This window comes from Notothenia rossii (genome assembly GCF_949606895.1).
Source record: "Notothenia rossii genome assembly, chromosome: 4".
In the NCBI taxonomy this organism is placed as follows: domain Eukaryota; kingdom Metazoa; phylum Chordata; class Actinopteri; order Perciformes; family Nototheniidae; genus Notothenia; species Notothenia rossii.
The window spans coordinates 9,959,035-9,981,316 of record NC_136902.1 but is presented as its reverse complement, the minus strand read 5'-3'; the positions used below and the strand labels follow the sequence as shown (position 1 = coordinate 9,981,316).

The 22,282-nt window shown below is 38.4% G+C and overlaps 1 protein-coding gene across 4 annotated transcripts; it reads left to right on the top strand.

The window, feature by feature from the left end:
- The first annotated feature begins 2,645 nt into the window (after nt 1-2,645).
- hnf4a (hepatocyte nuclear factor 4, alpha) lies at nt 2,646-21,547 on the top strand. 4 transcript variants are annotated; one of them, XM_079678130.1, is made up of 10 exons: nt 2,646-2,888; nt 16,767-16,941; nt 17,490-17,584; nt 18,003-18,121; nt 18,211-18,366; nt 19,160-19,247; nt 19,356-19,508; nt 19,623-19,859; nt 19,967-20,089; nt 20,557-21,547. In XM_079678130.1, the coding sequence occupies exons 1-10, from the start codon at nt 2,840-2,842 to the stop codon at nt 20,697-20,699; spliced, it is 1,338 nt and encodes a 445-aa protein (XP_079534256.1). In that variant the 5' UTR covers nt 2,646-2,839; the 3' UTR covers nt 20,700-21,547. The 4 variants fall into 4 exon arrangements, with proteins under 4 accessions (XP_079534256.1, XP_079534257.1, XP_079534255.1 ...); XM_079678131.1 differs by having other exon boundaries at nt 2,804-2,888; nt 18,015-18,121; XM_079678129.1 differs by lacking the exon at nt 2,646-2,888 and adding an exon at nt 15,784-15,947 and having other exon boundaries at nt 18,015-18,121.
- Nucleotides 21,548-22,282: the final 735 nt, after the last annotated feature.

The following is a 22,282-nucleotide window of genomic DNA, read 5'->3' as shown; positions in this document are numbered from 1 at the left end:
GTGCTCCCCAAAAACAAAACCCAGAAGGCTTACAAGACTTTAACACACTGTTTTTAATGTGTTTAAATGGAAGAAAACAGTCATAATCCATGTTAAGTCAAGTTTAACGATGTCTGCATAAAATGATGCAGCTCTTACCACTACGTTCAAAGTAAATCTATATTAATTATATTTTAAAATACATTTTTATATTTTCAGCACTGTTGATCACTAACAAAATAACCTTTCATAAGTTTCCCATTTTTATATTTTTTATAGACATCCACAGCGATTGTTTGCACTGTTTTTGATGAATTTGGGTAAAAAAACTAAGCACTTTTGTTATACATATTATATTTACTATGATCTTCTAACCTGATGGTATATATTTTGTTGTTTAGTGTGAAAATCTGTCCAGTCATTTCTGCAGTGAATGTGTTTAATTCACAGTTTGCCTGATGGCTGAATAGTAATTAAATTATAAATAAATGATGACGCTGTGCTGTATATATATATATATATATATATATATATATATATATAAAAATAATTGCTCCTGGAGGAAATGTGCAGTCCTGCATTTCACCTCATTACATCTCTCTCCATTCAACCCTCGGAGACTTCCTGGGCCATAAAAGAGACTAATGCAACTTTTATGGTCTAAAATATGAGGGATCAGCTGTGCTTCCAACACACACACACACACACACACACACACACACACACACACACACACACACACACACACACACACACACACACACACACACACACACACACACACACACACACACACACACACACTAATGACTTTGAGGATTTAATAACCATTTCTCTGGCAGGTCTTTGTTCTAAAATGGAGAATGGCTGCTGACTCTCCATTTCTGTAATATTATAGTTGTTAAACATAACTTCAACTGTTTTTTAAAAACTGAATGACTTTCAATCTTCAGGATGTCATCACCAGTCAATGAGTCCACAGAAAGTAAAATAAATAGTTTTTGAAATAGTTTAATACAATTATTTGCTCTCTTGTTTTGGCTTAAGATGACAAGATGATGCTACAGGAGACAGTTAGCTTAGCTTAGCTTAGCATGAAGACTGGAAACCCAGGGAAACTGATAGCCTGTCTCTGTCACCTTTGTGCTTTGTTTTCCCTTGAGGATGGCATCACCAGTTAATGACTCCACAGACAATTAAAGAAATAGTTTAAAAAGAAAATAGTTTGACACAATAATTCACATTTTTGTCTACTAGCTAAGAAATAGTCCAGCACATTTTATCTATGGTTTTTGTGGAGATTAAACAAATAAGTTATAGTAATAAGTACGTTTCAGAGGTTTTTATTTGAACTAGCCTAGCTGTTGCTCCAGGTAGCCTTTAAAGTATTTACCATAAACTAAGCTAACTGGCTGCAGGCTGTGGCATTGATCCTCTTATTTAACAACAGTAGCCTAGCAAGAGAACAAAAAGTGCATGTTTTCACAAAATGTGCTCAAGCAACTATAAATCCAGAATCTGACGTATCGATGGGATGTAAATTATGTTAATCATCATTATTTCAAACCAGTCTCACGGCATTTCGTGTTATAGTCACGACATTAATCTATTGATTCGTGTTCACCAACATGATTTCTCCATTTTTTTTCCTGTCACACAGAACGATTTTAAAAGCAATGTAAATAAAAACAAATTAGAAGGAAAGAAGATTGAAAAAAATGCAGATTTCATTATTCTGACACAGAATGATTTTAGAAGCAATGCATTTCTATGTTTGGTGTCTGCACCAAAGAATAACAAATTAGAAGGAATTAAAGATTTAAAAAATACAGATTTCAGTATTCTGAGGCTCTGAGCCCCATTTCTTTTCCTCGCGGACAGCAAAAAAAGTCCGTGATTATACAATTTTAAATAAAAACTATAACCGTGGCTTGATATTGAGTAAGAATATGTTTTTATGAACCCCACAGCTTCCGGTCTTCCAAGACCCGACCGGACAAAAAGACGTGGTGCATGCACGAAACATACTACCAATAGAAATACATCGCTTTTAAAATCTTTCCGTGTGACACGAAAAAAAATGGGAAAATCGTGTTGGTGAACACGAATCAAAAGATTACATTTATTTCGTGACTATTACACGAAATGCCGTGAGACTGGGTTGATTATTTATGAAAATGACCTGTGAAATTGGTCAAATGTATCAGATGGAGCCGCATGATGCCATTAGATTATATGCAGTTAAGCATGTGGGACATTTCCATTTGGGACAGTAAGTAATGCAAATAGTATTTTTTAATTAGATTTCAGTGGGTTTCCTGACATCCACAGGGGATTTAGGCCCAATTTTATATTTTTCCTTCAGTAAAAACAAAACTGGTGAGGTTACTCATGACAGTTTGCTCGCTGCCACCCTCAGTACATGCTCCACTCCTCTCAGTCTTTTATCTGACACCCCACCCTCCAGCTTTCCCTCTCCTTTCTGTATAAACTCAGTTTCTTACTCAGCGCTCTTAGTCACTAATCTGTATTTGGAGAAACTGCTATTTGCTGATGAGAAAGAGAGAAACGCACATAATAACTTAATGTCTATTTGAGTTTCTATCATCATGTTGCCTTAGTTACAGCTGCTATATAGATTGGTGTCCATACGAGCTAGTTACTGTTTAACCTCCCCACCCACATTTGCCCAGATTAGGAAAATCAATAAGATAACAGCGGCAACACCGGCCTTACCTTGCACCAACAACACCCTTCTCACACTACAGCAACCTGCGCCAAACTTCCACATTTTACACCTTATGGTGAGGGAGGGAAAAGTGGATTTAAAACACATGTCTGAGAGGAAGCAGAGGACGACATGGTCAATGTAAACACACAAGTCGCTTCAAGTATGGAACCTCCATTTGGTGAGTACACACTTTTTGTTTTTATCAACGCAGGAAGAGAAAATAGGTGTAGTGTGTGACAGCTGCTTGGTTTTTTCTTTCTTTTTCGCTGGCTTGTGCAGCATCTGTTTGGCTCCAGAGCTCTGCTGGATCACAACAGAATCAGAAGACGGGAAATAATTATCATCGCCATTTGTGTCATGCCTTTTTCACACGACTGTAATCCAGGAGGTGTGTCAGAGATATGGAGGTTGTTAAAAGAGGCCATGGGAGCCGAGCCCGATGGTGATGATGAAGGTTTTGAGCTGTCGGAGCAGTGAGGGAGTTTACAGGATGATTTTAAAGTATTTGAGCTTGATGTTGTTGAATACAAGCGGGAGTTTTGAGAAGCTGCATATTGGAAAAAGGCAGATGTACTTTTCTCCTAGCTAAAATATTCTCTTTGTAACTGAAAAGCCTGAAATATGAAACTTTGATAACGCTAGCTTGGTTGGGCTCCAGGATACAAAGCAACCCCCATCATGTACACAGTACTGCCTCTCACACCAGCTTTCTAATACAGCAGTTGATGGAGGTTTTGTTTTTATTCCTGTGGTCATTCATTGAATGATTTGCATGTCACAGTGGGACCAGAAGATGCAAATATTACAAAGCTCGGGCAGAATGAGAAGTATAATCATACAAGAAATGGCTTATAGGCTTATACACATTCAACATAATAACGCATCGGTGAAATGGGTTACAATCAACATGAGAATATCAAGACATGACCCACCACACTAAGATCTGATGATTTACGAAACATTTTCCACTGATAACATTTAACAGTTATGAAACACAAGGCCAACAGATTAGTATACATAATGTTTAGAGGACATCAGAAACAGAAACAATTTGGTTTTCGGGGCAGTTGTTCCATTTTTAAATTAATAAAATTAAAATAAATTATACAAACATAACAAAAAATGTGTAATACAAGATAACATAAGATGTATAACATAAACAATTTAAGTAATATAGCCGATAAAGGTCAAATAAAATGAAAGTAATACAATGTATATTAAAAAATGTTCAGGTTGATATCAGTATGTAGTGTCTCTACTGTGACATGTCTCCTTGCTTTAATGTTCAAAAAGCTCTTTATTTTTCTCATACTGCCTGCGCTGCAGCACCTCTTTTCACCCTCTGTCTGAAACCAGAGTGGTTCGTTGGCCGGCTCTGTTGTGATTGGTTAACTACTTAAAGATGTCCCGCCCCTTAGCCTATCATGTACAATGTGTTGGAGCGCTAGCAAAAAAAAGTGTTACATAGTGATGTCACTATATTCCAGAAGTGAACAAAATAGTCCAATGGAGGCGTTTCAGGCACCCTAACCCTAAATACTAACATTGATATGTTTTGTCTTAATCAGCTTTATCCTTTAGATGACATGCAATAGAACGCAATCAGCTGACAATTTTTGTATTGTATGTTTTTATCATACTGTGGGACCCTGTTTTTTAAAATAATGATTATAGCATTGGCCACCTCTTTGCCTTCTTCATCCCTGAGCAGAGCATTGTCTCACCTGCTTTGCATTGTTTTTGAGTACAGGAGCAACTTTGTTTTTTATCCATATTCTCAACAAATCTTCCAAAACCAGGACGTTTATGTTACAAATGCAATCTTTGGCAGCTGCCTACACTAAGCCTCTTTTTGGCCTGGATTGGTTTATAAAGTGCTTCTTTGTCCAAACAAACTGTAAGTCACTGTTCAGTTTACTGTAAGTCACTGTTCAGTTTACTGTAAGTCACTGTTCAGTTTGCTGCAAAACGGTGCTGACATTAAGACTCTAGCAGGCGATACATATTCAGCACTTTCTTCAGATTATAGGTGCCACTTTAAATATGATAACGAAGGCCTAATTTCCATAAAATCTGAGTTATTTCCTGTATCAAAACAGTCTCTTTTTAAATAATGTACAGAGAAAAGCTTTTAAAACGGTCCTATTAGCAATGTAACTGGCCTCGTGCAACACACATTACTTGTGTCAGACATATGGGATTAATGGCCCAACGGTCACAACCTGGACAAACTCCCGAGCTGCGCTGTTGGCAGAATCACTTTGTGAATGTAAACATGACAGCAGCCGTTCAACAGATCCTCAGCAGAAATCTGTTTGCCTTCAGAGCCGAATGACCCGACGGAGGCCCCTGATACACACCGTCTGAGTTAACACGTCTAATAAAAACCTCTGCCTGTCAAGACAGCAAGGTTTTTCACGCTCTCATTTCCTTATAATGTTGGTCATATATGATGTTGCTGTGTGGGACCTGATGAAGATTTAGCATGATGAAAACACATTAGGAGTACCTCAAATGTGCTAAACATTGCAACGTTTGTATTCAATGTTTTGAACTGAAAGTAGAGAAAGAGATATATGAAGATATTTGACTTCATTCGCAAAAGCATCATCATTTGACTCGAGCACTATCAGCTAAAAGTGTAGGCAGCAAAATGCCAGTCAGTGTTATATACTGATGCATTCATAGGTTAGCAAATTCTTTCCATTTGAGATTTTAACGTTGGAGCAGGTAGTTTATAAACTGCTGGCACGTTCATTTATTTATTTTCTATTGGTTTGGAGCTTTTGATCGTACCACATGATTCTCTTCAGCAGATGATGTTGCCAAGTTGTCATGCACATTGCAAAATCTTACTTTTCGCTGTACACTTAAATGCAATAGCAGTAGCAAAAGGACTTGTTATGCATAGTGGCCATTTCAAAATCAAATATTTTAACCCTCAGGTATCATTCGATTGGACTACGCAAATTAGTCATTCGAGACAAAAATGTCGACTGCAAAAGACTTTGATAAAAATATTATATTAAAAGGTTTTTTTCAAAACTTTTTTGGGTTCAATCTTTAAAGCAACTTCCGCCCTAATAGAAAATACCAGAAATGTAATCATTTTCAGGATTTTAACCCTTTAAATGCCATTTTGAATACATGAAACCGCTGTTTTTTTTCATGATGAAAACAGAGAAAATTAGTTAAATGTTGTTGCTAATCTTTGACATATCCAAGACTGTGATAAAAAAAAAAAGCCGACCCCCCCAACATTTATTATATGGAAAATAACTGCCTTTTTGTGCATGTTTTTCATAGAAAACACAAATTCATGTTTTCAAACTGGCAGTTCAAGGGTTAAAATCCTGAACATAATTTAACATTTGGTATTTTTGATCAAGACTGAAGTTGATTGAAAGATTTAACCCCAAAACCTTTTTTAAAAATATTAATCTGTTGTCATTTTAGAGCAGTTTTTGGAAGTGGACATTTTTGTCCCGAATGACTAATTTGTAACTTTTGTATTCAATCTGATTTTGTGCAAAAACTAATAATGCAAAAAACTCCATTTTGTTTCTAATCTTTGACATATCCAAGACTGTTATAAAAAAAAAAGAGCCAGTCCCCAGATATGTATTTTATGGAAAATAACTAATTTTCTCTGTTTTCATCATGAAAAAAACCAGCGGTTTCATGTATTCAAAATGGCATTTAAAGGGTTAAAATCCTGAAAATGATTACATTTTTGGTATTTTCTATTAGGGCGGAAGTTGCTTTGAAGATTGAACCCAAACAAGTTGTAAAAAAAACCTTTTAATATAATGTTTTTATCAAAGTCTTTTGCAGTCGACATTTTTGTCTCGAATGACTAATTTGCGTTGTCGATTTGTTACACAGTGAATTAAAGACCGATTTGAAAAATTGAAATTGGAATTCCAAAATAGATCGAGAAAATAGCCTTGTTACAAAAAATCAGGCCATTTGCACCAACACAACCAAAGTTATTGCAAAATGAAATGGGAAAAATGACCCATACTGTATGGACAAAAACGTCCACAGTGATACCGGAGGGTTAAATGACTGTGTTATGATAAATGCATAATTGTATCTATCAGCTGGTAAAGGTTGAGCTCATTTTAAATACTTGATATATATATAATTGCAATTCATCTTGCTAGTCAATCGGGGCCAACTGGACTTTTGGGGAATTATAGGCTAAAAGACAAATGCCCTAAAACAAAGCTTAGAAGTATTTAATTTAATTACAATAAGCAATAAAACTGAGCAACAAGAAACCTTCTGGTAACTTTGCTTAAAAAACAGCCAAACCATTTCAAGATTAAAAAAACCTATTGAAAATTCCTCAGCTAAAAAAAGTGAATTTTAACTCAAAATATGATCTAGCTGTACCTCAGAGGCAGAAATCTCCATTAGCATTTTGTCAGGAGCATACAGTAGGTATTACACACTGTTCACCTGACACCATTAATCCGGGTGTTCAAGTCTCCAATCAAATCTCATTGTGACAGGCATTAGGGGGATTATCCCTGGCGCGTTGGGCCCTTACAGCCGGCCCCGGCCCAACAGCAGCACTATCCAGGGACAGCCTCTTCTCCTCCAGCCGGCCTCAGCCTGGCCGGGCCCCAGAGAGCCGCCGAGGCTCAGGGGCCTCCTGTCCGCTGGCCGGCCCACTGTCAGGCCCACTGTCAGGCCCACTGTCAGGCCCACTGTGAGGCCTTCAGAGGGATGTACGGCCAGGATGGGACGCTGCACTTCACAGACACAGGTAAAAGTGATGGAAACACAGAGAGAGAAGGCTGGGAGATTCAGGAACCGGTGTGTGTAGATTATTCCAGAAGCGAGGGTGAGGGTCTTAAAGCTGTTGGAAGTAAAGCTGCTGCACAAAGGTAAAAGTGACGGAAAAACAGAGAGAGAAGGCTTGGAAGTTCAGGAACCGGTGTGTAGATTATTCCAGAAGCGAGGGCGAGGGTTAAAGCCCATGGAAGTAAAGCTGCTGCACGCTGAAGTACAATAGTGTTGTGTGTGTTTCCTTGTTAAAAAATGCTGCTTGAATCTTTAAAAATAAGGGTTTTGCAGGAGTGGAAAGCTCTAGATGTTGACTGTTTACAAGAGATGCTTCATTGAGGAAAATGCTTAATTAATCTTTTAGCCTACAATTTCATTAAAATCCCAATTATTGGATTCTATGCATGCAGTATTTAGGATGCATGGTAAATCAGTAAGTCAGCATTCAGCTCAAAACACGTGAGCCTGGTTTCCTGCCGTGAGTTGGATGTGTTGCGCCGTGTGTCCACATGAGGGCAGTATAAGTAGTGATTTAATTTGTACTGGCAGTGGTAAAAGGTTACTGAGTTCACTCAAGACTCGAGGTTTAATTTGAGCTACTTAGTGAAAAAGAACAAATTACATGAACCACACATAATTATAATTTCAAGCAGTTTCCAGTAATCAGAGTATTTCCATTTCTTGCTTTTTACTCCAGAACCTATATCTTATAGCTGCAGTTTCATTTTTATTCACATGCAAAACTTATAAATAATGTTGCAATGCTATGGATTCAAGTACCCAGCTGTTTATAATAGTTAAAATTAGCTTCACCTTGACCAGCTACAAAATGTAAATGCTCTTTTATTGTTAATTTAACATTAAATTGAAGATAAAAATAATCCAATATTATAATCCTGCACAATACTTAATATCTTTGGGGGGGATTTAGTGTTAATTCAAGATCAAATGCATCATGTTTTTTTTCTTCTTTTTCCTACTTTAAGTCAAGAAGGAACACACTACAGCAGAGGCCTGTGGCACACTTTGAATGCTCATGCACATTTTGCTGACATTTTGTGCTTTTATTTACTATTTTAACTTGTATGAAGTATTCAATTACGCTGTGGAGTTGCGTGTTTCTTCCATAAAATAGAGAAAGATTTGATTGACCGTTGACAGGCCTATGTTTAAACCGTCCAAACTAAAATCTGGGTGACTGAAGCCAGACAAACAATGATTATCCGTCTGCCTTCTTGAATGGAGTTGAATCGAACATATTTTGATAGGAAATAATGCAAGTTAGCATAATTTGAAGCCTGAAAAGTTTACAGCTATAGTGTTCACTTCTTAGTTTGCTTCTACATGTGTAATGTTGTCACAATGAATCAGATTTCAATTGAAGACGCAGCCCTCTTTGATTAAGGTCGTGCTCTGACTCCAATCATATTTAGTGCCTTGTTATTGAAGCTGTGGAGGTTAGATGCGTATCGATCGGCTGCAGCTTGAAGGGCCTCAGAGAGAATCAGAGAGATAAGAGCTGCTGACGGAGGGGATCGGGCCTGCAGTCAAAATGAATTCTCAGCAAAACACAGTTAATGATTACAGGGCCTTATCACCCGCTGTGATTGATTTACGTCTTGCATGAGTTTTTGTGTTTATTGATGCAATTGTTTACTTATTTGGTGGAACGGAGGCTACTTGAGTTTGTCAGTCTGACTGGATGTGAAAGAACATCAAGCATTTTTTTGTAGATTATAGATTTGTATTTCTGCAAAATACTTGAGCTGTGTGGAAATATGTAAACTGTGCATGAGGACAACACATCTGTGGTTGTCTCACAACGTTTTGTAAAGCCTTTCATTTAATTCCATAAGGACATGTTTTAGAATCAAAGTCACAATCTCAAAACTAATTTGGAAAAAAACTCAAGATTATCTCATCGTAAAACCACATACCTCCTTCATTTATCGACCTAATCTTTTTGCATTACCCCGTAATATTATAAAATACTAAGAAAATATATAAACACTAGCATTTTCCATTATCCTAATAGACCAAGTAATCATAATTGATGAGAAAACATATGATAACTCTGCTTTATTTCCCCAAAGATATCATGATTTCAACATCTTTCCATTTGAAATGTATTGAAATCAACTTCATACAACACAGTTAAACCCCCCCTTAAAGAGGTAAGGGTGGATGGCAGAAGATAGACAAAATATTTTTACATTTTAAAGTAAAATTTGAGCTTTTAAATAACAGAGAAAGGCATCTGATTGGCAATCTGATTAAATCTGTGATATCATTTTTCATTTGTATCGAAAAAGAAAAAAAAACTACGCCTATAACATTTCAACTGGGGGTGAACGTGCTTTAGTTTGTAGGCCTCTGAGAACAGATTCACTTCAGTTATACAATGCTATAATTTAACAGGAAAAATAGAAATAAGCTATTTAACTGACGTGTTCAAAAAGTGGTTTCTTCTATAAAAGCAGGAGAAAGCTATAACATAATGAAACCGCTATAAAGACATTCTTATTTTAATTTTAAATAGTAAATTAATCCTCACAAATAACCAATCTGTGTTAATGAAAGCATTGGCGATATTTCAGTGGCATAGAAGACATGATATCCCCGCTGTCAGCCACAGAGGCTTGCATAAGTCGTGTTATTTGCAGATAGTTATCTGTTGACAAGGTCTTTGCCATGACACTCTACTCACCTATCTGCTTCATCTCCTGCAGGAGAGCGAGCAGAGCCTCAAATCTGCTGCAGCCAGCACATTGTCTCCTTCTGTTTCCCTCTTATCAACACTCCTGGATGCTGCTTCACAAACACTCACATTTCCCCCCATGTGGTGCTGCTCTCTTTTTGGAAAGAAACAAAATTAAAGTCCCCCGTCAGTATATATTCCACATGTTATAAACTCCTCCAGGCCACAGTGATCGTCTCTTTATCCCAGATGTTAGTTCCTGTATTTTCATTTACTTTACGGGGTCGCTTTCCAGGCCGCCTGCCTTTCAGATCGGGCTTAGGGGAAATGAAATGTAGTCATTGAGGAGAAGGTACAAATAGGCAGCTGTTGCAAATGGAGTTTGGTCAGTGGTCGGAGATTCCTATTCAAAAGATAGACAGGACTTTGTTCACAGTTTGAAGTTTCAAAGGGGAGAATCACACAAGTGTTACATCAGGTCTCAGCGATCCTTTGACTTTTAGCCCCGGGGCAGGAGTTTGGGTGACTGATTATAAGACAGCTCTCTCTGGTCCATCACATTTCAACATGGCAGCCGCCCACTGCGTTCAGCAACTATTAAACAGCTAAATGTCAGGCTGTGGATGTCAGTGGTAGCCATTATCAAAGTGCTGTGTTGGAATACAGTTTCAGCTTGGATATCTGTTTGTTTTGTGCTTCAAAACATCACAATTAGATGAAAAATATGGAAAATGTGATTTGATTTTATTGGGCCATAAACAGATTACACATAACACACTCATTTAAATATTCACCCACGTAAAAAACACACACACAAAGAAAGGAATAATAAAAAAAAAAGAAACGGATTGAATCCAATAGGGAATTAAAATATACATATATGAAATAAGGCACCGGATACTACTGACTAAAACTTAAATCAACTTATTTTCATCTATCCAACACACATCACAGAACTACAGACTACCACCTCTACTGCCATGCATGATATTTTTAACATTCACATTTGTATATTGTCTGTATTAAATATGATACAAATAGTACATGTTTGATTAAAAGAATTGCTCAAATATTTTGGCCTCCATTGAGTTTCAGTATTTTAATCCAAAAAGAACTGTTGCTTATACACAACCATAGCAATGTGTAACTTACATTACATTTAGATTTGAATTGTCCTAAACTTGTATACATTATTTAATGTGATATACTGTATAATGTAAGAGAGCCTCATTACGCTCAGGCACAGCAAACATTAGTACTCCGTGCTAACGTGAATGTTTACAATGTTCACCATCTTAGTTTAGCTTGTTAGCATGCTAACAATTGCTAATTAGTAATTAGTATTAAAGACATGCTGTGTGTGTGTGTGTGTGTGTGTGTGTGTGTGTGTGTGTGTGTGTGTGTGTGTGTGTGTGTGTGTGTGTGTGTGTGTGTGTGTGTGTGTGTGTGTGTGTGTGTGTGTGTGTGTGTGTGTGTGTGTGTGTGTGTGTGTGTGTGTGTGTGTGTGTGTGTGTGTGTGTGTGTGTGTGTGTGTGTGTGTGTGTGTGTGTGTGTGTGTGTGTGTGTGTGTGTGTGTGGTAAGAAATAGGCTGTTTTGACCACTGTGCCAGGTGTTGCCAGCATTTCACAGTGGAGGCATGAAATACTATATGAACCTGAAAATGATCATGGTAGGGCCTCTTTAAATATCTAGACGTGTATTAGACCTATGAACAATTGTTCCCATATGACAGCAGGACCTGTTTGGTCTCTGTAGAGCTCTCCAGTCTGTGGCTCTGTGGTTTGAATATTGCGACAACATAAGAAAATGTCTCCAGAATACAATTGTATTCTGTCCGTAGGTATTTGAGTTTTACAGCCACGTGCACATGTCAATCCAGCCTGTGTGCTCTGACATTGTACAGTAAGTCGGGACAAACCCCTCACCTCAAAACGCAGATAGGTTAAAGGAGATTTCTTGGCTAACCTGTCCGGCTCTATCTAACACATCAGAACAGTTTGTCAGTTCGTGATTAAGAAAGTTGTAACCTGACAGATTATGCTTTATAGTCCTGTATATGACTGTTCCTTGAGGAGTTCACAGAATTTTAAGATGGGAGCAGCGATAAAAGCACTTTAATGACGGGGGAGATAAGATTTGCTCTGAGTGAGTCATTCATAGCTCCACACTGATTCTCCCATGCTCACCCCCCTCTGTGCTTAGTGCTTTGAAATAATCAGCACACTTCTTGAGCAAATATGGGCATTGCAGAAGAGCAGCACGGATCGAACGTGTAGAAATGTTGAAATGGACGACCTCTGTACACACATGTGCAACGACTCGCTGCCACTGACTCAATTTGATGCAAGATAATCACCGAGAAGACGCTAATCATCTCTGATCATCAGTCATTGAGCCTGGTTGAGTTAATCAGGTTGTTAAAGATCAATTCATGTTAATCTATGAGAAAAGAATAGTGGTTTAATCTCGGGTTGATCACTTCCATTTTCACTTCTGATTGGATTACTCTAAGAGGGGGCTTTCTGTCAATTTGTAATCATCATTGAACAGATCATCATGCACAGGAGCCTCCAGGAATGTAATGGTGTTTGTCTGCTGCAAGAAAAATAATTTTATGAGCCCCCAGTATAATTTGAGTGTGTTTAACAAGTTCACGTACTTCTGATGTTCGGCCTGAACTCGGGATTGTTGACCTGCCACTATGTACTGGCACTTTCTCTTCAAATACACAACTACTGTTTGCTGTGTGACATGCGTGGGGGTGGACACTGTGCGCAAGCAGATCATCTATTCCTTAAAAAAAAACAGATTCAGTCACAGAAAAGCACCCAAAAAACTGAAAGGATGGGTGCTTTTTTTAATCACATTCTCAATAAAAATGTGACATGATTAACTCACGATTAGTAATAACTAACAGTTAATGAAACACATGGCTTTAACTTCTCCTACTTAGCATAATAAGTGTTGTGTTAAATAAGGTTTATAAGAAGGTCAATTACCATTGTAAACAGGTATAAGTGTTTATTCATGTCTTTGTTCACAGATTAATCTACTCTTATTAAAAATCCACTACGGGTGTTTTACCAGTTAGTGAGTAAATCACAGTATAACATAGCTTTAATTACATTTTATGATTTATCATTATACATGTAAATAAGAAATACCACATGCTCAGTTTCAGGAGTTTAAAAAGAAAATGTAAAAGGGACCTCTTACATTAAGTCTGCAGACTTCATCCACATTTCAATGGATTAAACACTCCCCTAGGAAATATAATATTAAATACTAATGCAATTAATTATAAGAAATGATTCGACCAATCATTCATTAGTTTACACATCAGTTACAATAGTTGACAAATACATAATTAAACAATATAATGGTGTGTAATAGTGTTTGAACAAATCATACATTTAGTGTTTATATCTTTATGTAAAAACACTAAGTGGGGCCGGTTTAATTTAAGTATTTCTGTTGAGAATTGTTCTAATTTTGTTCGACGCTGCATAGTTAAACCGGATGATTCCACAAAAGACATAATGATCCTGGAAATGGAAATGTTGAGGCTTTGTGTTTTTAGGTTCATCAAATTTGCATTTATATTAAACCATTTAATTGTTACATTTAACTTTGAACTCAACCTATAGCGTGCCTATCACATCTTGTAGTTTGTGAATGGCCCTTTTTGTGTGTGTTTATTCCTACCATTAACAAACACTGTGTTGTTCATTCTACCATTACATTCATCTTAAATTAGCTGAGCAATATTTCTAAATACTTAATAGCTATTAAAGAAGTTCCTCTTGTTGTACAATCACTTTAATACATCATTACGTTTTTAATGATTTCAAACCCAAGTGACACCGTAGGTCTCCAGTAGAAGAGCTTATTCAAACCAGCTGGCTTTCCAAAAATAAGTGTTGAGCCACTCAGAATTGCATTTTAACAAACAATAAAGTCTTTTACATAAAGGCATCACTTCGCTTAAGCAGGAGTTATTTCCTCTGCTAGTTATGCAGGAATTAACTCAGATTTACCAGCGATGTGTTACACACTGGTGTAGGTCTGAATATGACTTTCGTAAAGTAGAAATACTACTGTGTAAGAAGACTTTGTAACAAGTAACAGTCCTGCAATCAAACCCAAAAGTACAACACAATTTACAACATCACTTACTTTAAGTATAAGTACTTATTTTATAGAAAGGATCCTTTTTAGATTACCATAGATTAGGGCTGCTCGATTATGGCAAAAATCATAATCTCGATCATTTGGGTCAATAATTAATATCTCGATTATTAAAAACGATTATCCATTTACTTTGAAAACATTAATTTATTGAGAAAAAAATGTGAACAGTATGTTTTTAACAGTTGATTACCGTGAACTTTAAGTATAACTCAACTGAGAAACCAATGAAAAAAATATTAATAATAATAATTAAAAAAAAATAATCGTTTTATTTCGATTACGTTGTTTTCGTAATCGTTGCAAGCCATAATCGTAATTGCGATTAAAATACGATTAATTGAGCAGCCCTACCATAGATTACACACCATCATTATTGATTCATTAACATAAGGAGCATTTTATTCAAAAAGAAAGATCTTATATTGTGTGTCATAGGGTATTCATTGATCCAAGTGTATTTGTTTGTTTGTTTGTTTGTTTGTTTGTGGTGAAATGTAGTTCATAACATTTAGTTTAGTCTTGGAGTCTTGCTCCTATGTAAAAGGAACTGGGTCACAGTGTCTTATTGTCCGCCAATGGCCCCCACATGAATGTAGGAGACTGTCTCTCTGTGAAATATAGTGGAGTGGAAATAGAAAGTAGTATACGATAGAAATGCTCAAGTATAACTACCTTAAAAAATAGTCTTAACTACATAAAAAACTGCTCTTAATGTCTTTCATTTTTTGTAAAGCACTTTGAATTGCCTTGTGTTGAAATGTGCTATATAAATAAACTTGCCTCTAGATTATGTTAAAAACTGCTCAAAACTACCTTGAAACTGCCCTTGACTACCTAAAAACTGCTCTAAACTAGAGTACTTCGGTATATGACTTTGGGTTTCCCTGCAGACACTTGAAGATAAGCTGCACCTTCATTTGGTCTTATAGCTTTATAATGCAGCCGCTGTAAATCTGCGTGCATGTGATAACAGCATGCACCAGAAAGTGCTGGCTGGAAAAAACGAAAAGCCGGTTTAAGGTGGTGAAGTAGTGATTTGGCAAAGGATTGAACTGATTTAACTCTCTTGGAGAAATTGTTTATCTATTACTGACGAGAGGACCCAGGAGATATGTCAGATATCAAACCACTATCTCTGGTAAAAAAAAAAAAAAGAAACAACCCAGTGAATCACCATTGAAGGCTTAGCTAGTTAACCATCAACCACAGAGACACTCCACCTCTCAGCACGAGGGAGAGGGCTGTCAGTCACTGGGCTCCTCTCTGACACCAGTGGGTCCCCATCAGCCTCCACTGGGACAGGTAACCTTGTTAGTGGGCGGAGCTAAAGGCCGAGGGGGGGTTAGTGGAGGTGTGAGAGGAGAAGAGGAGGAGGAGGGGGGGGGGGGACATTAGCTTCTTGGACAAGTCTTTCTGCCCCTCTGTCAGGTAGTTGAGAATTTGTTTGTCCAAAGCACTAGCAGACATGGACATGGCAGACTACAGCGAGGCTCTGGACCCAGCCTACACCACGCTGGAGTTCGAAAACATGCAAGTGCTCCCCTTGGGCGCAGGTGAGTCACACATATGCAACCCTGGCGTTGAACTTTGAAACTTTTACTGATTTAAAACTTTGGTCAGGAGAGGACTGGCGTTAGGTGATAAAAAGGGGTCATCTGTCCATCTGGGGACGATCCCGAGCAGTGGTCTTCTTGTTATTTGTTTTATTACCTGGAAAGTCAAACATTAAGGGACTTTGATTTACGAGAATCTGCTTTATTCTCAATACACTCCGTCCATTTGGTCAGAAGCATGTTTGAGCTTGTGGAGATTTGAGACTGGATTTGATATTCATCCACTGATGAAGCAGAGTCTCATGATCTCCTGTTACAAACGGTCTGTTCCCACAGAGGTGAAAGTGAAGAACACCAACTTATTTTAATATGCAGTCTCCCATGAAGTCTGGCTGTGATCCTGACTTCAATTCCCACAAAAGGGAAGGACATTACTTACCACCCCTTTTCCTCCTCAGTTACATGTTTCTATATTTCGTGATTCATCCTGACATCTTTCGTCTATACCATGACAGACTCTATGGTTGATTGATTGTCTGGGGAAAAAAACTGTCTCCGGTGATTGCCTTTTTTTTTTTTAAAGAGGCAATCAAGCCGACATCAATTACGCTCTGTTGACTCTGTGTGAGCCACTCAGGCAGGTCACAGATCCTCGTGAAGGCTGGTTTTTAATCAGGCTGATCAATGTATTCACTCTGAGTCGTTCACACCTTCTGAAATCTGAAGAAACATGTGCCATCCAAATAAGCTTTTTGACACTTTTCCTCTGGTTTTGGTGTTAAAACTGACCTTTTGAGACACGTATTCTCCCTCTCTTAGACTCCTCTCCGACTGAAAGTGCCACCATGAACTCCAGCGGACACCTGGGGGCGGGCAGCCTGTGTGCCATCTGTGGAGACCGAGCCACGGGCAAACACTACGGGGCCTCCAGCTGCGACGGCTGCAAGGGCTTCTTCAGACGCAGCGTCCGCAAAAACCACATGTACTCCTGCAGGTGAGGACAGACCTGAGTTTATTTGACTGTGACTGAAGCAAAGCGTTGCACATGAAGCCCTGCCATACTGATGTGTTTGTGTGATTGAAAGAGAAACTAAATCATTAACAAGTTGTGTCAGTAAATTGGCTTTAAATAGTGTAAGAAAAAGAAGCCTATGTCTTCTTGGGCTGCAACTTATCTACAGATGATTATCTTGACTTTTCAATTAATCTTTTTGCTTTAAAATGTCAGAAAATAGTGCCAGTTATAATTTTCAAAAATGCAAATTGTTGTCCTCAAAAGTTTGACCAATGGTCTTAAATCCAAAGATTTTCAGTTCACTATGAAGAAAATAATGAAATCATCACATTTTAGATTCTTAAACCTGCCATTTTTAAAAGCATTTTTCGCTTAAAAGACAACTCTTTCATCATCAAAATTGTCCCCAATTAATTTCCTGTCCAGCTTTTATCGATTTTTTTTTTGCTGCTGAAATTGCTTCACTCCTCCATGTTCTTTTTTGATTCTTTGACAGCACAAACAAACCTATTGCACTTAATTTCCAGGTTCAACAGACAATGCATCGTGGACAAAGACAAGCGAAATCAATGCAGATACTGCAGACTAAAGAAATGCTTCAGAGCCGGCATGAAGAAAGAAGGTAGGAGCCTTTTTTTCATGTTTTCAAAGCAGGCTGACTGAATCTATAAAACTCAATCTGTGTTTTGGTGACAAACACAGAAGAAGAGAATTTCCCATTAAATCAGCAAATCAGTGCTGAGTGTGTGTGAGCTGTCCCCGCTGAATTGACGTGACTCGTCTGAGTGTGTTGCAATCGAGTAGTACTTTGTTAATGTTCACTCGATGGAGAGCCAGAGTCTCTAACCAGCTTATGCTGAGCAAACATTTCCGGGCAATAATAGCCATATACTGATAAACATGACAACCTTGGAAGTCTTATTTTTTTCTAGATGACTCTGCGTTCCTGCACAGATATGGAGATGTCATTGTTTTTTAAGGCTTAAACTGCATGAAAGTAGCATTATTTTTCGCAACATGGCAATGATACTATAAATCAGTGTGTGTTTCAGCTGTGCAGAATGAAAGAGACAGAATCAGCACCAGGAGATCCAGCTATGAAGACAGCAGTTTACCATCCATCAATGCACTCATCCAGGCAGACGTACTGTCAAGACAGGTAAGACTAAATCATGTGTGGGAATCACATCCAACTGGGTTGTATCAACTGCAACAAGGCTTCCAATGACTCCACATCTGTGTATCTAGATCACCTCCCCTGCTCCTATACTGAACGGCGACATAAGGACCAAAAAGATCGCCACCATCACAGACGTGTGTGAGTCCATGAAGCAGCAGCTGCTGGTGCTGGTGGAGTGGGCCAAATACATCCCAGCCTTCTGTGACCTGCCCCTGGATGACCAGGTAAGACACACACACACACACACACACACACACACACACACACACACACACACACACACACACACACACACACACACACACACACACACACACACACACACACACACACACACACACACACACACACACACACACACACACACACACACACACACACACACACACCACACACACACACACACACACACACACACACACACACACACAGTACAGTTGTTTAGACACTGGTCACTCATCAACCAGTCAAAAACCATAGTGTGGCTGACTCAGAGGATATGCACTTCCCAAATAAATTGTAGAAACAAAGCAAATGCATTAAAAAGCAAGTCTCTTAAAGTTTCAAATCTCAAACTCTAAAACCAGTTAATGTATTTAATCCTGATTTAGAATATGATGAGCTGGTTTTAAATATATTTCCCACCTCGGAAAATGAAGTGCTGAATCATTAACAGTGAGATCACCGGGCCTTAGTAACTGATTTGCTGATGTTGTATCAGTGAAGGAGCCGGTGTCTTCTGCCACGGTTTAAAATGTCTTCTTTTGTCAGTCTAAAACTCAAAGACATTCACTTGAGTGTGATATACAGTAAGAGAAATCCCTCTACTTGGGAGGCTAAAAACAGCATTTTCTGCCGTCATGGCATGAAGATTACACTTACGTTTGATCAATTACAAAATAGTTGGCGAATATCTGTCAATTGGCTAGTCGGCTATTTGTTGCAGCTTTAATACAGTACATTCAACTATTTAAAACATGCAGAGAATTGTAAGGAAATTAATGAACTGTGTTTCAGGTGGCGTTGCTGCGAGCTCATGCTGGAGAACACCTCCTGCTCGGCGCTGCAAAGAGGTCCATGCTTTACAAAGACATCCTCCTATTAGGTAAGACTGACACTTTAAGGAGTACTTTACCACACTCGTATTGCCCAATTCTGTTACAAAAAGCATTCTCTTATGATGGACCAAACAAGAAATGCGATGCTCCTGCAGGAAATGACCACATCATTCCCAGAAACTGCCCGGAGCTGGAGGTGGGCCGGGTAGCTGTGAGGATCCTGGACGAGCTGGTGCTTCCCTTCCAGGAGCTTCAGATAGACGACAATGAATACGCCTGCCTTAAAGCCATAGTTTTCTTTGACCCAGGTACGGCTACTCACTTTTATTTGGATTCTCCTAGCCACTTTTCAATCTCCAACATGTTCCAACTCGTTAACACACTTCTCTTTGTAAACCCCTCTGCTGTTTATTCGCCCACAGACGCTAAAGGTCTGAGTGACCCTGGAAAGATCAAGCGGATGCGATACCAGGTGCAGGTCAGCCTGGAGGACTACATCAACGACCGGCAGTACGACTCGCGGGGACGCTTCGGGGAGCTGCTCCTGCTGCTGCCCACGCTACAGAGCATCACCTGGCAGATGATCGAACAGATCCAGTTCGTCAAACTCTTCGGCATGGCCAAGATCGACAACCTGCTGCAGGAAATGCTTCTTGGAGGTGAGCTCTTTTACATCATGTGTAACCAAGACATCTGTGGCTTTCTGTATATATGCTGCAGTAAATTAAGACTGACAGTTTGTTTGTTGGTTTGTTTTGTCGCCAAGGTTCTGCAAACGAAGCTCCACACGCACCTCACTCTCTGCACCCTCACCTGGTTCAGGAGCATCTCGGCACCAATGTTATAGTGACCAGCAACATCCCATCAGCAATCCATAACGGTCAAATCTGTAAGCAGAAATATGAAGTAAACTGTTGTGGCCTTTAAGATTCATGCTTCAGCTGCTTCCACTGCCCTTTACTGCTCAAAAACAGACTTTTTGTGAGTTTAATCAGTGAAATCAGGAAGATTAATCAAAGTGAACTCAAAATCAATCATGTCTGAATGAACACAGACGGTTGAATCTCTGAGCTACATGTGCTGCCTGGTCGGGTAGCTGGAAGGACAAACAGGCTTGGCAGAATAATCCTCTACATTCTTCATGGAAACTAATCTGGCTTATTTGGTCAAAGAGAACTTCTGTTATTCTTTCTAAACATGTTTAATGCTCTGAGAAATTTTGCAAAAGTGCTTACTTCTTTATCTGTGTTGCACCCAAATCATGTTCTCCCACAGAATGGTAAATATACCCCTGCTTATGCGGCAGTTTTCTCCCTCTAAGTCACTACTGTTTCTTTCTGTGTTCCACTTTTTCAGCCACTCCTGAAAGCCCAATCCCGTCTCCACCTACTGCCTCCAGCTCTGAACATTATAAACTGCCTCAGGGGGTCATAGCCACCGTGCCCAAGCAGCCGACCTCCATCCCTCAGCCTACTATTACAAAGCAGGAGGCCATCTAACAGTCCTCTGAACCCTTATTCCTTCAGTTTTTTTATTGTCTTAAACCAGGGTTTTTATATGTAACTTTATACATAATCAGCATCGAAGCTGTTAACCTGTCTGAAACAATAAAGTTGCTTTATATGTAGAATGAAATTGCAAATATGTCCCTTGAAGATTGCTGTTTGTCTTCAGGGATGTATTTGTTCTCACATGCAGCTGCAGTTAAGCTCAGTGAACGCCAAACAAAACTCAAGGCATCAAAAATATCCTGTTCTGTAAGGTCGATACATAGAAAGACGTCCATTGTTGTAAATATGTAGTTTATTATTGGGTAACATCACTTCCTTCAGCATGGCCTCAGTGTGTGCAGTAAGGCTCATGTTAGACGTGATGTCAGTATTTGATGAATGTTACAGCAGGCCTTACATTGTTGTGTATGTAGTGTTGCACAGTATTTTATTTTATGCTCATTAGTGCTAAAAGTGTGTCAACTCGTTGTCAGGAACTTAGGAATTCTTCATTGTATCAAAGCTAAATGAAATCACTTGAACGACCTCATCTTCTATGTAACAGGTTTAAAATACATTTGGTTTGTTTTATTTACTGGAAAATACATTTAAACAGTAGAACATGTAAGGTAGAAATAGTGAACTCTATGGTGCCACTTTGTAAAAGTCACAGGCAGACACACTAAAGAAGTTTCCCAATATGTTGTAATGGTTTTGGAAAATATATATTATATTTTTTGTTTAGTGCCTTGTCATGGTATTAAACTGTGCCTCATAACCTGTACTGCCTTACACACATAGCATTGTTTCGCCTTACAATGTGAAGATGAATTAATAAATCTCAAGGTCTATTTTTACATTGCATTTTGTACATTTCTTTATATTATCAATGTTTGTAAAGGGGATAAAACATATTCTGACAACTTAATACAGATATATGACACGTTAGAAAAACAATAGTCCAACGTGGCAGTGGTAATTCACTGATAGCCTCAGGTTGCTTCAGACTGATAAAGTGCCATAAAGTCATTAAAGATGCTGGAGCAGTGATTCAAAAAGAGGGAGGGGGGTACTAAGATATATCTATATTCCAGTTGAATAAGTGTAATATATTATCAATTATTAATGATTAGTTCGTAGTTAATATCAACGTGTTGCATTTAGCATAGCTTACATTGACACAACACAAAAAGTGTAAGACTTAAGAATCAAAGTCACCATTAAAAAGATATCAGATAGTATTTTTCTTTGCAAAACACATTTGAATACAGTAGTTAGATGTAGTATTTTTAATTTTAAATAGAAAAGCATACCTGGCAGATCTTGAGACGTGATAGTGATAAATGCTGTGCAATATGAAGGCAAACTCTGCCATCTAGCGTAATAAAGTGTAGCTTACTTGAGCCATGTGATCCACAGGGCATGTCAGCAGGCGGTTTTCATGTCATCATAAAATTAATTTACTAGAAAAAGAAATGGTCAAAAACAGATGTAACAATCTGCAGGAAGAACCACTCCACGCAGTATGCATGGATTAAACTGTACCCTGCCAAAAAAGGGTCTATTTTTCTTTAAATGCCATCTCGCAATGT

Bases quoted from the DNA above. Each gene is read 5' to 3' on its own strand.
- hnf4a (XM_079678128.1), top strand. From the start codon at position 15,860: ATGGACATGGCAGACTACAGCGAGGCTCTGGACCCAGCCTACACCACG. The intron at 17,585-18,002 runs GTAGGAGCCTTT...ACTATAAATCAG, and splicing joins AGCCGGCATGAAGAAAGAAG to TGTGTGTTTCAGCTGTGCAG. The intron at 20,090-20,556 runs GTAAGCAGAAAT...CCACTTTTTCAG, and splicing joins AATCCATAACGGTCAAATCT to CCACTCCTGAAAGCCCAATC.